At 38.9% G+C, this 18,156-nt stretch overlaps 1 protein-coding gene across 2 annotated transcripts in view; it reads right to left on the bottom strand.

Annotated features, from left to right (window-relative positions):
• The window catches only part of HEATR6 (HEAT repeat containing 6), a gene marked incomplete at both ends in the record, with an annotated part of 46,952 nt that overhangs the window by 26,938 nt on the left and 1,858 nt on the right, over positions 1-18,156 (bottom strand). For both annotated transcript variants that reach the window (XM_079725871.1, XM_079725872.1), the window contains 10 exons: positions 1,020-1,119; positions 1,512-1,718; positions 7,097-7,274; positions 8,063-8,361; positions 10,214-10,351; positions 11,629-11,730; positions 13,169-13,283; positions 14,133-14,248; positions 15,037-15,177; positions 17,572-17,679. In XM_079725871.1, the coding sequence (XP_079581997.1) occupies positions 1,020-1,119; positions 1,512-1,718; positions 7,097-7,274; positions 8,063-8,361; positions 10,214-10,351; positions 11,629-11,730; positions 13,169-13,283; positions 14,133-14,248; positions 15,037-15,177; positions 17,572-17,679 (1,504 nt within the window). The remainder of the gene's footprint in view (positions 1-1,019; positions 1,120-1,511; positions 1,719-7,096; positions 7,275-8,062; positions 8,362-10,213; positions 10,352-11,628; positions 11,731-13,168; positions 13,284-14,132; positions 14,249-15,036; positions 15,178-17,571; positions 17,680-18,156) is intronic.

Genomic DNA, 18,156 nt, shown 5'->3' with positions numbered 1-18,156 from the left:
GACAAAGTCAGATACTCGAAAGGGGCCTTTGAGACATGGTCCACTCCCCTCAGTTTGCAGATGAAGAAAAGCTAGTGCAGTGGAATGCACAGGGGACTGAGCCGGAAGACTTGGGCTGTCTTAATCTTAACTTCTGCAACTAAAGTGATAAGCAATCTTAAGGCAAGATTTACCTTCCTGGGTCCCCTTTTACACACTGGTGAAAGGGATGAATTGGACTTTGTTTACATATCATTATCTCATTTAAGCCTCATAAAAATCTTATGAGGTAGGCATAGATCTTCCTGTTGGGAGGAAATTAGGGTTCCGAGAAGGTCATGGCTATGCGATGGCAAAAATGGGTGCGAGCTGCAGGCTGACACTGGGTCCAGAACCTCTCCCACGATGGCACAAAAACATCCGTGCCTCCTTCAAGTTCTACAATTCTGACTAAGAACTCAACAGAATGTGGTCTGATCCTGAAGCTTGCAAACAAAAGAAAAACAAATCTTCTAAAGGCAACACATATATATTATATGTGGAAGTAAGTCAGGAAATAAGAAATAAGACTGTAGTTAGTGAAGATTTGAGGTTCTGAAATTTTATCTGAACTCCAGAGGAGATAATGTTAAAGAAGTTAGGTTTTATATTCCACTTCTTCCTTCCAAAATGAGGATATTGTCTATCTGACTGTCCATCCGTCCTCTACTTATATCTAAAGGATATGAACTATTACATACTAGGATGGGACCCCCTGGGATTTTGCTCAGTCTCAATTCTAAAGGGATACTCTGGTCACTGCACTGATGCATTGAAGAGGCATTAAACTTTACAGTTAATTCTCCAGGTCACTTCTTTCCAGTGGTGTCCACTGGGGCTTTAGGGGTCAAAAGTGGGGTTCTAGCAATAGTTGATTCCTCCCAAAATTTGAGGAGAATAAGCAGAGATATCTTAGAGCTATAAAAATGCTCTATTTTTTTAAACTAATGATCTAGATCTGATTGATATAAAGAAGCAATCAGTTTCAAACTACCACCAACCTTTGTGGCAGATATAAGGCTTTATCTGGTTCCAGACTTTGGTCAGCAGGCTGAGTTTCAGACGGTTATAAGGTGAATTTGATACTAAGTTTGCAAGGCACTGCAAAACACAAAGAAGAGCTCATCAGTGGGCCCGATATAGTCACAGCATAGAGACAAAATTTTAGAGCCTTTAATTTAAAAAGTCTTTATACTTATTTAAAAATCAGTCCATTTCTTTTTTTTTTTTTTTTTTTCAGGGGGAATAGCACTTGTATTCTCATTGGTCCAACTTAATACTAAAGATAAAGCAGTATTTTTAGTAAAACATTTATGCGGACATACAGAGATTGTAGGTATGATCAGACAAGTAGGAACAGACTTTCAAACAGGATATCTTTAATAAAATTACTACTTAGTTATATTCTTAAGTCAATTCACTTTTGGGCAATATAAACATGCAAAAAGAGAGAAACTGCCTCTGTTAACTCACCAATAACTTGGCACATTTACCTTAATTATCTGAGTAAGGGTCTGTGAGGATGATTCAGCCACCAAAGCTAACAAAAGACATCTGTGCAACTCTTTAATGCTAGAAGCGATCATTACAGAAAAGGGAGTGAAAGCCCTTCTGTGGTCACTGGTATCTTCAGCAACAGAAAGAAACTGCTTTGAGCCTTCCAAGATGGCAGATAGAACTTGCAGAGCACAGGCACGTGTCTGAAATTTCAGGATGATGCACATCAGTTAGAAATCAAGAGTCGAATCCCCTTCTTCCTATATATATGTTTTTCATTTTCAAAGTATTTAGGATCCCTTTAATTAGAGGAATAAAGGCAATGTGATTATCCATCAGGCCCTAAGAGCAGCCGTGAACTAAGCCACCTGAGCGCCGCCCCACCCCCACACTTCAAAAAACCAACAGAGCCTCAAATCACATGGCTGTTAGGGTTTCCTACTGTAAGGAATAAGCCTAAGCTGCACCACAGTATAAAAACCTGATGTCACAAGCATGAAAATAACTTAAAGATAAGAAGCCTAGTTTATTAAAGCATAAAGCCAAATGAAAAGAGAAAAGCAAACTGCCTGTGGGCAGGAAAAACTACATGCATCTAGGGTTTGTTTCATATCAAAGTTCCTGAGGACCTTCTGCTTTACGTTCCAACCTAAAGCATCCATGAGTGCTCAATATTAATTACATAGGATACTAGAAACTTTGTGCATACTCAGCTTGGCAGGCACCATTAGTGACCCAGCTTTCAGAAATATTCTTAGGTACAGAAAATAAAATCTGCAATAAAATCTTTGATACTCAAGGGAATACTATTAAATATAACTTTATGGATGGAAAGGAAAATGTGCACCTTTATCAATGGACGGCTGTATCTATCAGGAATAGTGCCATTGCATTAAGATTTTCTTTATATGGTTAAAAGATTACTTGTAATTGGTATTCTGATGATTCTGCAGTATTAAAACTCAGAAAAGAAAAAAAGAAAGGAAAAGAAAGCCAACTTAACCAAAATGGAATGTAGGTGATAAATGCAGGACTACTAATATGAAATAATACTGTACCCTCTTTGGTCAGCTCACCCCAAAATGTCAATTAAACCTTTCAGTCAGATATTTAAAAAGCAAGGAATCAACATTATAATTCTAGGATCTAATCTAAGTATCTACTCAATATGAAGCATATCTGAGTTTGGTGTGAAAAAGGTTTTCCAGAAAATCTTCAACTGTTATCTCCAAATTACCAAGAAATAAATCATTTCTGCATGCTTTTTGTAGAATGGAATCATAAACAAAAAACTAAAGATTTATTGCTTTGAGAACAAATTTGTAGTATAGTAGTATGAGTCTTTGGAATTAAGCATAATCACTTAAGGAAGGCAGGAAGTTGACAATGTATTAGGAAAGTGTGTGTGAGAGAGAGAGAGAGAGAGCTCGTGCACAAGTCAGCTGGTCCAAGAACTCAGATGAGGTGCTAGCAACCCTTTTCCATAAAGCGCCAGTAGCACAAATTTTACAGTCTAGACTTCGCAAGCCACAGAGTCTTTGTTGCGACCACTCAACTCTGCTATGGGAGCACAGACACTGTACAAAGAAATAAATGTGACTGTGTTCAAATAAAATTTTACTTATGGACAGTGACATCTGAATTTCATATAAATTTTACATGTCAAAAAAATTATTCTTTTGATTAAAAAAATGTTTTTGAAAGCGTAAAAACCATTCTTAGATCATAGGTCATACAAAAACTGGTAGTTGGACAGACTGGGCCCACAGGCCATAGACTGCCAACCTCTGATTAGATCGCTGGCTGGTCTTAACCGAAAAAGGCGGATGTTATGCTAAACCTCCATTTCTTTAGAACATAATTAAAAATTACAATTTCAACAGCTCACAAACCAAATAAAATTAAAAGCCAAGTTGTAGAAAGAAATAAACTAATACTCAAAAGTAAAAATTTTTCAGCTCAATTAACTTTGGTACCCAAAGTGGGAAAAAGCATTCATAACTATCACAGATGAAAACAAAAGAATGTCACTGAAATTAGTCATTTTTTACCATCGAGGTATAAAATCTATATGGAAATACGATACTATATCGAATTTTACTTCTCATAGTGCTGATTTATTTCCTTTAAACACAGTTTAATATACCTTTGTTACCTTTGTTGTTATAAAAATGCTATTCATGACCCTGAATCAGGTTCAAGTTCTGCTTCATTTATTTTTATATCAATATTTAATACTGTTTACCATTCTAATCAGCACTTCCAGCAGAAAGTACTGATGTACAAGCAAACCATAAGAGGTGCAGCTCTCTCTCCAGAGAGCTCATTTTGTTAAGTTTTTATTGTCTGAATATTTACATTGGTAGATGAAAGCCTTTTTAATCTTATAAACATCAGTGCACTCAGTTTCACTAGAGGGTAGTTTTACCTCCTTGGGCACGAAGCCTTGTTCAAAGGTAATGAAACAAGAAAGCACTTTTCCTTTTTTTGCTATTTAAGGATATAGTAGAAATTTTTGCTGAGGTAGCTCAGTCAATCCTTATTTTTTCTTTTTTTATGTATGTTCAGTCTCAGCATATTTCTGGGAGAGTGATGAAGTCGTCACTGCTGGGAATGGCTACCACTGAGGTTTCAATGCAGGGCACCTGGCTGTGCTTGTCTTTGTCCAAGTCCTGATTATTCTTCACATATGTTCAGGGTTAATTTCATTTGAGCACACCCCCAAAGTTGGGTGCCTTTTAGGTGGAGGCATGTGCATACTGTGTCAAGGTCTCTAGATTTAGAGACCTCCAAGCAAAGGTCACCTGTTCTTAACTGACCATAAAAGAGGAAACCTGATTACCTACCATTCCGTGACAGTTAAAAGTTTCAACTCTTTATTCTCTTTCCTAGTTATGCTATCTATTATCTAGATTTTGATTTGTTTCCACATTTCATAGCTCTCTAAAAGAGAAACAAATAATCATCATGGAATTTGAAAATCAGGATAATTCTAAAGGTACCAAGAGGAAGGTATGCCCTACAGTTTGTCCCTTAGGTCACGTCTTGTTGATATATATACATAATCTACTTTTGTAACACCTGAGGAAATCACATAGAAGAAATTCTTAAATTAGTCATAGTTACTAGTAGCATTTCTGAAGCACATTTCCAGCATGTAAACACGTGACAATTTCCCAAGTACCATCACACTGCCAAATCCTAGAGGAAATTTCTAAGTTTTCTCCTTCTCAATGAACCATTCTAGCATCTTACATTCCAGTTTCCTGAAAGTAATCCCTGTCATTGTTGGTGTTCTGAATGGAGTAATCCAATCATGTTTCCTTCTGTCCATTTCTCTCTGGAAAATTTCTCAGTATATCAGTGACAATTGTGCTTCCAATTGAATCTACCATAGGTCATATCAGAGCTGCCATGAACTCAAAACCATCATCACTGTGTACTTCAAGGAGAAGAGACACTATTTTTGTCTTGTCATGTTTCATCCTGGCTAAGACAAACTTCGGTCTATACTATCCAACTCTACACTCAATAAGCACCTGAGATGACCACTCAGCTTTTACACATGGCTGCGCCTTTTAACCTAGCTCTGATTAATCCAGAATGCTGTTCTATTCCAATGACATGCACTAGTACTTTTTTTTTGGCCATTTCTTGTGGCATGTGGGATCTTAGTTCCCCAACCAGGGATTGAACCCGCGCCCCCCGCAGTTGAAGCACAGGGTCTTAACCACTGGACTGCCAGGGGAGTCATGAACTAGTACTTTTAATTTTTGCACGTTAACTTTCTAGAAGTCTTTCTAAAAAGCCTCTCTCACTGACATCATCTACCCAAACACTTTTTTCTAACATGGGTCTTGGTTCACAATTAATTACACTATGCACGGTTTGCAGTGGTGCGCTCCAAGACCTGTTGTGGACAATTATCATGACCCTTATTTACACCCTTCTAAACCTAGTATCTGCTAAAAAATCTGAGGATATTCATTTCGCTTGCCATTACACTGAACTCATGAATTTTAATTATTACTTTGATCTTTTAAAAAACCTGTATAAGAATGATGACTGGTCTTCCCTTTCTCCAGGACCTTTGTGTGGCTTTCGTGCTAGACCTAGGACTTCTCCAGAAGGGAGTTCTATATTTTTTTTCACTCATCATGTCTCTTGCATTACTGAAATTAAACAGCAAGAACATATGTAAGAAGTACCCAAATCAAGGAGGACCACTTTGCAGTAAGTAAAATTTCTCATGGCAATTCAAATGTAAATGTTTGAAAAATACAAAGATATAAACATCATGAAAATTATTTCAATCTCTTTTCATCTCCATCTCCTTGGCTACTTACGGCAGCTCCCCTCAGCTGGAGGGTCTTCAAAAACATAAATACATATATATATATATATTTTTTTTCAACCTTCATAGCAGTTTTCCTTCCAATTACTAGAATGGCCTCATTATTTATTTATTCGCCACCACCATTTTTCAGGTTCTCATTTGCTGATGATTCAGTCAATCTGAAAAATTTCTACTGGTTTAACTATTTAGTATATTGGGTATTTGAAATACCGTACAAGGCATTTTTTTGTGTGCATAATTGAGGCTAGTTTATTTTTCTTCACCCTGTAAAAGTGTTGAAGGGTCATTTAGAAGTTTTCTTATATAGTAATTAGCTAGTCAAGGAGATGATCAAAGGGAGTTTCAATGTATGATGGATTGCTAGTCCTCCTTACTTTTAAGGGAAACATCTTAAAACCAGAAAATAATACTATTGGCCTAACTAAAACTATTCATTTTGAGAGGGTAGGTTAATTACGTGAGGATACCAGATGCCATGTAGCATGACTTTTTAATGTTCATTATTGTAAGAGGAATCTAAACAGCAGACTGTTTTCCTTATTTGGGTAAAAAGCTAACTTCTGGAAAAGAGCTAACATATCCAAGAAGAGGTAAATATTTGATCAGCCATAGTTACCTTGCTGTAGCTATCCATGACTGCCAAGTTACTTTTCCTTCTTTTCTAAAAATAAGTTTTTCTCATTAAAATATGTATTACTATTTATTACATGTGACTTGAAAAATATGGAAAAGTTGAAGAAAAAAACCCACTGTTGGGATCATATAATTCTATATCCTATACTTTCATAAAGCATCATCAGCATTTCCCTAAGCCTTATACATCTTTCATAACCATTATATACCATGATATTCCAGTGAGTATTAAAGCCATTTTTAATTTCTTTCTATTATAAACACCATGGCAATCGACATTTTTATAAAAGAGAGAGAAGCACAGCTGCTTCGGCGCAGCTCAAAGAGGACATTGAAGCAATAACTCAGTGTGGTCATGCTTCAAGCAAGCCTTGGGGCAGGAGGTGAGCTCAGTGTGATCTCCCTCTACCTGATATTCACATAAGCCCATTTCCTATCCTCCTGCCCATTTAGTGGTTCTCAAGTCAGGACTTGGGTCAGTATTAATAAGAGCCTTGTTCAGATAAGATCAGATGGGGCAGCAGAGAAAACAACAAAGACTTGTAAAGATTTTCTTCCTTGTTATAACACTTAGAATTTAAATGCTCTTACCTTTGGAGAAGGATCTTTTAACGTAAGAGTCATCAAGGACACAGACTGTGGGCTTCCAAGCTCAGGTGTATCAGGAACAAAGGCTGACCAGTAGCCATAAAGAACTTTTTTTTCTATTGATTTTATAGTAGAAAGAAAACAGGCTAACGCTCCTTGGCGAACTTTGGCTTGGTAAGACCTTTAATAACCAAAAGAAGGAAGAAAAAAGCCTTTTAATTGTTTTGAAAAACATAAGCACGAAATGCTATTTATTCCAGCCAGCTCAAATGATACAGTGGGAAATTCAACATTCTAAATGAATCTGAAAGATGCCAACATTTTAAAAATTATTTCAAAATGTGATCAAAACATGTTAAAGCAATTTGTTTATCTAACAAGTTAATAAAGTCAACAATTAAAAACACACAACTAGATAGAGAATAAGAGGGCAACATTTTGATATTAGGAAATCAGTATTAAATATGAGGTACTGCAGAGTATCCATTCATCCAACAGATACGTATTGAGAATCCTTACGTATGTGCCAGGCACTGTGCTGAGGCTGGCAGACATAAACTAAGCCCCTGCCCTCGACAAGCTTATTAATGGCAGAGACACAGAGTTAAAGAGATTACAACACAGTAATCAGAGATAAGTCAAACAGTCACATAGGAGGGGTACCTAAGCCGGAATGGGGGTCAGAAAAGGCTTCTCAGAGTATATGATCGCTGAGCTCATACTGAAGATGGGTAGTGGTTAACAAGGCAAAAGGCAAAAAAAGTGAAAGAAAGAATAACTCAGGCAGAGGAACCACATGTACAAAGGCAGATAAGAGAACAATGCAAAATGCATAGTAATACAAAGTCCCAAATGAATGAGACTCTTCCAAGTTAAATCACACGCGGCAGTCAGACTTTTAAGCAAGGTCAGAAACTTATACACATAACTTAGAATATAAGGCATAAAAATATAACAAAATACTACTACCTCACTTTACTCTGCATGCCTCCTTCAGCATCAGAATAGTCTGACTCACTACTGCTGACTCTCTTCCAACTGGAAGAACTGAAGGATGAGGAGACTTGGTCTTTTCCTGCAGCTCCACTTGCAGCTAATGGCAAACTCGGAACACCCAGGGAGGAGGGGCACTGAGTGACCCCTTTATGCGGGTTCAGTCTGCCTGAGCCAGTGACTGGGGCTACTTCTCTTTCACCACCGGATTCTTCCTCCTCCTCCTCTCCTTGCTGGATTTTCTTCGCTTTTACTTTTGATTTTTTCCTTTTATTCTGATTTTAGGAGCAAATGAAAACATATATATGATAGCTATTGGTAACTTCTCATTTGATAATTACTAAATATGTCCCCAACACGTAGTATGGATAAAGAAGAGGAGAAGAGAAAAAAGCGGCACTTACTACTCCATGCGTCAGGCACTATGCTAAGTGTTTCTGTACACCTTACTGGACCATAAGAAACAAGGTAGGAAATACATGGGTCAGAGCAAAACTTGTGACCTGGGTTTAAATTCTACATCTGTGATCCTGGGCAAATCATTCAGCCTGGCTGAGCTTGCCTCATCTGTTTAAGTACGGACTAATGCCACCTTCCTTGCACGGCTGTGAAAGCATTCAGCCTTCTCAACAAAGGTTCTGCAAGAGATCAAGGTCTACAGAAAATGACTTGAGTGACTATTTTCTCAGGTCTCCCAAACAGGATACGCAGCTAGCACCACTCTAGATGCATAGGAGGGATGTTACTCCTTTACATACTATCCAGGTTTTAGAGCACTGGGGCTTTGTAGATATAAAGTAAAAGCCTGGGACTTCCCTGGTGGTCCAGTGGTTAAGACTCCACACTTCCACTACAGGGGGCACGGGTTCGATCCCTGATCGGGGAACTAAGATCCTGCATGCCGTGCGGCGCAGCCAAAGAAACAAAAAACAAAAGACTTAAAGTAAAAGCCAGTTTCTTTCTCTTCTGCTACTTCCTTCTTTCGGACATCCAAAGATCTTTGGAATCTGTGCTCTCCTCTGCATTCTCAAGGTCCCTAACCTTTAGGAGAGAAGGTCCTCATGACTTCCACCTTGAGTTATTAATGTGGCTCCAGACTCACACCCTTTTACTTGCTATCACAGTGATTTCTCTGAAATGCCAATCTGATCATATCACTCCCCTCTATCAGATGCTTCATTTCCACCACCTATAAGATAAAAACCCAAACTCCTTAGCACACTGTATATGACCCTTATGATTTGGCCTCTGCTACACACTTGTCCCACCTTCCCGTCCACACACCTGACACTCTAGCCCATTGTTCAACTCGTATTCCCTAAGTCTGTGTACCTGTTGTTCCCTTTGAATAAAACATTCTCCTTCCTTCTCTATACTATTACTCATTCTTGAGGCTCAGGTTAGCCACTATATCTTTTAAAAAGCACCCCCTTACTCCTCTATTGGTTGCCCTGAATGTGCTCCTAGAATACCCCGTGAATATTCTGTTGAAAGAAATCATAATACTGCACTGTAGTTGTTTATTTATCCACCTTCACTTTCTCCCCCAAATTCCTAAAACCACAACCTATGTTCCTAATGCTTAGCACAATGTCTGGGATATAACAGATGCTCAGTAAATGTTGAGTAAGTGAATGAGTGAAAGAATTTCTAATTATAAGCATTTTAATCAGGTATTACATTTCTAGGTGTAATACCTCAGCCGTATATCTGTATGCTTTAGGTTCTCCAACAGAAACAGGAGGGAGATGACAGCTATCTGGAAAGACTGGGAAATTTGGCAGGGGCAACAGAGACCTATAATATTTACCAGCTAGCCTTTTGGAGAAAAAGTCTGTTGACCTGTGGTGTTGAGCATTTGAGGGATGCGGATGCTTGGCTATGGGTATAAAGCGAATGCCCATTTTTATAGCTGTTACATTGCCTAGACCGCTTAGAAGTGTAAGATGTTCTAACTGGTAGTTTTAGCAGTCTGATGAATTTAAATTTACTGTGCTAAAAACCCTAAGTTGAAATAAAATTCAAGGTGAGCCTTTGGCACAGCAGTGATGCAAATCATATAGAAAACACACATAGCAAGCAATTAAAAACAATCCACAACTTAAATCTAAATATACGTAAATGTACCACAGCTGGTCGAGAAGTGCTGGATTCTGTCTGCTGCGGTTTGATGGGTGGTCGTCCATCATACTGAGGAAGTGGAGTGGGGTACAACACCGTGGGCATCTCTATGTTTAGTCCAGGGAGTCCATGGAACATGGTTTTCTAATAATGATGATTAAGGAACAAACACACATACAACACATCGTAAAACAGAATTATTCACCGTGTTCTGAATCACACAGATGAACAGATTAACGTTTAAAAGCTTTATTAAGGAAACTGAGATGAGACAGAAAATAGATACCCTGAAGGTTTAGAGCTTAAAGGAGAGTTTAATTTCATCTAGACCAGAGGGATCTGGCTTGGCCAGATCAGGTTAAACTTTAGATTCTAGTTTATTTACTTACTACTTTTACTTACTCATTTAAAAAATGTATCCAATCAGTTTTGTCCAATATTTTATCTATAATTTTTTTAACCAATCTATCATTTTATTTTGCACATCCATGTCCAAATCTAGCTTTCTGTTATCTATCAGAGAGTAGGGGAGATGGTACAGGAAAAGGATTAAAGTTTTCATCGTGCGAAGTTATCACACATGGCTTTGATCTAAGGCCACCACAAAGTTTCTTACTATTTCTTGGCTGAACTGAAGACAGCTGGATGCCCAGAGAGGTTGATCTGACTCTCCCACTGACTGGCAGGCTCAGAAGCCAAAGAATGGCAGCCTCATGATACACATCTTGATTGGCCTGCTTACTACATGGGAGCTAAAGCCAAGGAGACGCACTGGTTCCTCTTTCAAGTCCAAACAGATTCAAGATAATCTAAAATTAAATAATCTACAGATCATACCTCATAACCTAGTCCCAATAAAATTTTAGAATTTTCATAAATTTACTAAAGCAAGATTCAGTCTTTTCAGTTCTTAATTTTATTTATTTTTAATTAATTAATTTATTTTTGGCTGCATTGGGTCTTCGTTGCTGCACATGGGCTTTTCTCTAGTTGTGGCAAGCGGGTGCTACTCTTTGTTGCAGTGCACGGGCTTCTCACTGTGGTGGCTTCTCTTGTTGCGGAGCACAGGCTCCAGGCGCGCGGGCTTCAGTAGCTGTGGCTTGCGGGCTCCAGAGCGCAGGCTCAGTAGTTGTGGTGCACGGGCTTAGCTGCTCCACGGCATCTGGAATCTTCCTGGACCAGGGCTTGAACCCATGTCCCCTGTGTTGGCAGGCGGATTCTTAACCACTGTGCCACCAGGGAAGTCCCAGTTCTTAATTTTAAATACGTTTAAATATGAACATTTTATTCTTCTCTCTTAAAATACAATACCCTAAAGCTAGCCTTGGAGTAATGATGTAAACTGGTCCTTATGTCTGGGGTGTAAAGAGGAAAGACACTAACCACATGAGGACCTGGGGTTTAAACGGGCAATGCCTTACCTTTAGCACAGCCAGAAGAGCTCCAAGTTCATCAGTCTGTGTCAGTTTCATCTTCCCACCATTTAGAAGAGACTGTATACCTTTTAATGCATTTTGTAACAACTAGAGGGAAAAAGGAGACCAAGTTAAAAGGTAAATGAAATTTGGTTGTTCAGGGACCAACTTTCTAGCACCACAAAGGATGGAGAAAGAAAAGTCTTTAGATGATGAAAAAACTTTAGACAGGGGAGGGGAAAAAAAAGAGCAGAGATGAGGATCCAGAGAAGAAAGCTGATGAGCTACTACTAATTATTTTCTAGAAGAATGGAGTGCTTCTATTGAATAGGAGTGGTCTCTTCATACATGTTTATAAACCCGCACATACTAATCGTGAGCAAGAAAAAAAAAAGAAGAGATGTTTAGTGGGAAGAGTACGATAGAAATAAAAATGTGGCAGCAGAGACTGGAAACAGGAAATCCCTATCATGCAGTAACCAAAGCAGCTCTTTTCACAGCAGCTCTTAAAAGCAAAGAAATGTATGTGGGGACAGGTTTCTAGAGGGCAATTCTGATCAAGATTAATTTTTTGGCCAGTAATGTCATTTCTAGGGTTCCGTCCTTAAGAAATACTCCCTACATGGAAAGGATGTGAACTGCAGCCTTGTTTGAAATAGTGGAATCGCTGAAAAAAACTTTAATTTTCCATCAATTATGATAATTATTTAAGAAGCTAACCCTCTGCTACATATGAAACTTAACAATAATAGCAAGCACTTTTCTAAGCATATTTAAGTGCTTTTATGAACAGTTCATATACACCTTATAAGACCTCTACAAGGTGGTTATTTCTCCCATTTCAGAGATGAGGAACATGTAGGCTCAAGAAGTTAAGTAAATTGCCAAGGTCTCCCAGCTACAGCAGTTAGAAAGCATGAAGTACATCAATAGGTATTGAAAAGATGTCCAAGATATATTAAGTTTAAAAAGGAGCGAGAGCTGCAAAACAGCATATTAAATATGATCCCATTTAAAAATTATAAATATGCTCATTTATATACAAAAAAAATCTGGGGTCATGTAGAACAAATTGTTCCCAGTGGTTCTATCTAAGCTGGGGACTATAAGAAACTTTCGCCATCTTTGATTTGTAATTTTTGAAATGTGTCACTTTGAATTTAAATCATGTTAATAAACTGTCATATTTGCATCAGGTTTTTTAAAAAAATAATAAAATATTGCAGATATTGTTGAAATCCACTCCTTTCCCTTCCAACTAAAAGACAGTCACTAGTCAGAAATTTTTTATTTCCACTTTTATAGTCAGGAGGGTAAAAATAGTTTAAGAACCTAGAATTGTAAAACAAACAAAAATAATTTCTTGTAATTTAAACCTGAAAGATATGGGTTCAGCCTTTTTAGGTTATAAACATCCCCTTATGCCTATATCTCTAGACAAAACTAACACAGCAACAAAATTAAACTCTTTAATAGCAGCTTTTGTTCTACTGCTGCTTCTAAACACATCTGTAACAGTCAGAGGATTAGTGGTAGTCTCACCTACCATGCAAAACGTGATATCATCCATATCAGATGATTTTGGAGACTGTAAAGTGGTCAAAAAAGCTTGGAAGCAGATATTTTGGTAGGGCTCCTCCAAGTACGGCTGTCCTGGCACACTAAAACACACATAGAAAAAGCAGCTTCAACTCAAGTCGCCTTTGAAATGGGGCTTGCAAAAGAATAAGAATTAAAAGTAACAGCAATACTGACTAATGGAGTTGGAATATACCCTTGAATGAAACTGTGTCATAGAAGATTGTGCACTCCAGTTAATTAACTACTGATGTGGACAGGCACGAGGCTGGAACGAATAGGAAGAATGGTTTCCACAGGGAAAAGTTACAGAAGTCTGCAGTGAAACAAGTACACAGAAAGCGAAATCTTTTTTTATTACGCTTTTCAGTTCTTAGAGGGAAATAATGCAGACAGGTTGTCAAGCTAGAATCACACAGCTGAAGCTGCCTTCCTAGCCACTGGACAACACTGCAATGTAGAGACAAGATATTACACATCAGTTCAAGCTTGTGCCACTCATTTTCTATTGCATGAATTTAGAATTGGGCAGTTGGGATTGGTTCTGTTTTCTTCATAGAAATTGGCCTTGACAGATGTATCTCACCAAAGCTTAAATTAATATGAATATATCCTTCTAGAAGATTTAATATGGTTAGAATTTATACCAACAGAAAACCTCAACGTACTGCACATATACTTTTACCATATTTTAGAAATAAAGTCCTAGTCTAAGGTCCTAGTCCTTGACTTCTTCATAAGCTTTCTTCACAAGCAACATTGAAATTAAAAATAAACAACATAAGATGATGTCATTAGCAAAAAGCATGGGAAATGCAAAGTAGGTTACTTTTCTAAGTTGGCTCTGGCTTCAGACAGATTGAACCACCTACAAAGGACCCATAAGAGGCCCTATCTCATTACACCTGGGAAATCTGACTGAATCCACATACCTGAGACATAAGTTTGCCATACAATGCACTGCAGCTCTCCTAACTTCAGGGTCCGACTGAGCCAAGTCACTCAGCTTCATCAAGAGTCCGCTCTTGCCAAGCAAGTCTGGGAGGTACTGAAACAACATCACAGCCAATGTTGGTCGAAGAAAAGCTTCTAGGAAAACATTACTTTTTAAATAGATTTCTTACTTCTTTTTTTTTAACTAAAGGGAATTTAGGTACCAAAAGACTAGCTGCTAGGTAAATCCTTCAGATAGGCATGCAAAAATATGCCCCAAAAACATCAGTAAGGATCAGCACTCCCAGCCTAGGTTGTTGCTGAAGCTCTTTCGTCTTGGCTGCATAGCTGAAGGGTAATGATAATAATAATAATGATAGGGCTTCCCTGGTGGCACGGTGGTTGAGAATCTGCCTGCTAATGCAGGGGACACGGGTTCAAGCCCTGTTCTGGGAAGATCCCACATGCCACGGAGCAACTAGGCCCGTGAGCCACAACTACTGAGCCTGCGCGTCTGGAGCCTGTGCTCCGCAACGGGAGAGGCCGCGATAGTGAGAGGCCCGCGCACCGCGATGAAGAGTGGCCCCCACTTGCCACAACTGGAGAAAGTCCTCGCGCAGAAACGAAGAACCAACACAGCAAAAATAAATAAATAAATAAATTAAAAAAATAATAATAATAATAATGATTAATATTTACCAAGTGCCAAGCACTTTACAAGTGGACTTCACCCTCAGAGGAACTACTTTACACGTGAGAAAACGAGGCTCTGAGTGACTGAGGAAGGGTGACTCGACGTTACACATCTAATGAATGGCAGGACAGAAACCTGAACACAGGATTGCTGGTTCAGGGCCTGTGCCCCCAACCTTTCAAAGGAAAGACAGATGCAGTTTAAACTACCTTTTGACACTTTGAGCCATTGCAGTAAACCAGGGCTGCCAAGGCTTGGAGAATCTGCATGTGTGTCCAGGAACTGCACTGCTGAATAGCAGAAATAGTATATGCCAACAGGAAATCCAGGTTCTGTTCATCAACAATCACCTATCAAGAGAGGGGAAAAAATTATATGATCTAACTTCTAGAAAAATAGTCAATCCTTTTCAGACATGAATGCTCACCTGAATCAAGCTGTGTAAGAGACAGAGAGCGCACGTGTATCCATCTTTTTTGTGTCAAAAAAGATCAGCTTTAAAGACCTTGAAAGTCTTTAGACCCCCTCCCTGCCCCAGGGCCTTGCTCATTTCTTCCCCTTTACTCCCTCCACTCAAAGTAGAACCTGGCAAAGTCCTTGTAACTTTTCCTTGAACCAGACACTGGCCGCTGTAAATACTCAGATACGTAAGACTCAATCCGCTGAAAACTTTTTTTTTTTTTTTTTTTCGGTACGCGGGCCTCTCACTGCTGTGGCCTCTCCCGTTGCAGAGCACAGGCTCCGGACGCGCAGGCTCAGCGGCCATGGCTCACGGGCCCAGCCGCTCCGCGGCATGTGGGATCCTCCCGGACCGGGGCACGAACCCGCATCCCCTGCATCGGCAGGCGGACTCTCAACCACTGCACCACCAGGGAAGCCCCGCTGAAAACTTTTAATTCAACTATGTTTCCTAGTAAACGCTCAACAAATACTTTGTGACTAAATATGTCTGCTGAATAGCTACTATGTCTCTGCCATGATGTGGGGAATATAACAGAAAGAGATGGCATATTCCTGTCCTTAAGGAGTTTATAATTTTATTGGGATAAAGTAGGCTAATCCAAGTACCAATTCATGGACAACTGAAATAAACTGCCACCAAATGTTAGAAACTTGGTTAAGGGCTGTGGGTGCCATGGGTGATTAGGAACTTTTCCAACTGCCAGTGTTAAAAAGATGTTACTGCTGAGAACAGCAAACATTCAGAAGCCACCGCATCAGTTTGAAAAATTCTGAACTTGAAAAGAGCCTTATTTCATTTAGCAAGTCACATGCAGTATACACTGTTGCCTGGTTACCCACTGTTACCTTGGTTACCTCCAGCATATTCAGCCCCTCTTTTCTTGCTGGCAGAATACTGATCTTATTTGGGTGTCTACCTTCCCCACACAAGACCTGAAGGTAAACCCCAATTCTGCTAAGACAGTGGTTTTCCACCAGTGGCAATTTTGTCCCCCAGGGAACACTTGGCAATGTCTGTAGACATTTTTGATTGTTCGAATTGGAGAGATGCTACTGGCATCTAGTGGGTAGAGGCCAGGATGCTGTTAAACATCTTCCAATGCACAGGACAACCCCTCATAGCACAGATTTATCCAATCCAAAATATCAACAGTGCCAAGGATAAGAAACCCTGACATAAGGGCTGAGCTGCATATTGTAACCATCTAGGGAGCACAGGTCCTCCACGTGATTCTAATGGGCAGTCAAGGTTGAAATCCCTTGTTTAAGCCATTCATGGTAATACCATTCCCCTGATCAAACTGCTATAGAGGGGTTCTCCTATGACCTAGGTCTCTCCAGCCTGATATCAGGGAAGAGACTGTTGGAGAGTGAGGCAAGCTTCCTCATTCTTAAATAAAAGAGACAAAAAATAAATAGTTCTTTTGCTTCTGCTGGGTGTTATTTATTTTCCATGGGATGCCTGGATTTTAAGTGTGAGAGTTGCTAGCTGAGGATAACCCATCCACTGAGGATGGCAGAAGAGAAAGATGCCAGAAAGCCTCTTAATTATTAAGTGCCCTTAAAGCTGCATCCCTTGGGGCCTGTGATGTAAGATGCTTTTTAAAAAATTATTTAGCTATTCTGGCTTGGCTCTTCTGTTTCTTGCAGCCAGAAGCATCTTAGATTACATAATGCTAATTGATAAGTTTTGTGCTAACTACATTCACATACTCATGTGGTATAGCTTATAGTAACAGCCTCAAATTTTGAACTGTTCCTAAAAAAAGATACCAGATTTATTTAGCAAGTTGGAGAAGATTCTGAAGAGAGGGGAGCTACAGTACAGACCTTGACATAAATAACAGGGATCTTTTTATCTAGGTCACCTTGCCCCTAAGCTACTTCTTATGTTCTATGAAGACCAAAAGTAGATGACAAAAATGGTAGCTTTGGGAGAGAGGAAAAAATACTGGTAGGAAAGGGGTAGGGAATATTTCCATTTATTCATAGATATGTCTTAGTCAAATATATCTTTCCTGAAAAATTCTAAGACCTGGGGGCTTGAATGATATTGGTTTCCTGAACCAAATGGATAGGAATACCTCTGATGGACAAATCTGTAGAATCTTTTTTTTGGGTCAGAGTTATATTTGTTTTAATATAATTCTTAGTAAGGCATTTGCTTCTCACATTTGCACAGCTTCTGAAAAGACCAGCCTATCATACTTACCACAGATGGAGTATCTCAAAGGTACTTACTTATTCTCAAAATTCATGATCTGAATTACCTATATGATTACCTGCAGTGTGTTAAGTAAATGGTGGATAAGCTGAGACAATTTGCTGACAAGATGATTCTGATTAAGAGGCACCAGCTGGCAAGCTTGGACAAGAAGAGTACTGACGTCCTACCAAAAAAAAAAAAAAAAAAAACAGACAATGAAAAGGTGTTATACCTGTTAGGCAAGAGAAGACCCGCCCCCAACACAGCCAAATGAGGAAATAAAAGTGAACGTTCACACTCAAAAAGGGAAAGATGAAATATGAGGCAGAGAGTAGGATGACAGCATGTGCTAAAAAAGGAAAAGAATCAATATGATTTTTCTCAGGCTAAAGACTCCAGAGTCTCTACATATGTAGAGACAGTACAATTAAATAACCAAAGAAAGGATTCCAGAATATAAAAGCACACACTTAAATTAAAAATACCAAAGGGTAAGCAAACCAAATTTGCAATGTCACTGGGAAAATCAGAAATGACACTTGTACAAATTTAATGTAAAATTAGGAATTCTTTTTACCTATTTGCAAATCACACTATTCATTCATCTATTGATGTTTATTGAATTAAAAGGCTCTGAGCACCTTCTCTGTGCCACATAGTG

The sequence above is a fragment of the Hyperoodon ampullatus genome (assembly GCF_949752795.1).
Source record: "Hyperoodon ampullatus genome assembly, chromosome: 19".
NCBI lineage: Eukaryota > Metazoa > Chordata > Mammalia > Artiodactyla > Ziphiidae > Hyperoodon > Hyperoodon ampullatus.
The sequence above is the reverse complement of the archived record's forward strand: the minus strand, read 5'-3'. Positions and strand labels throughout refer to the sequence as shown.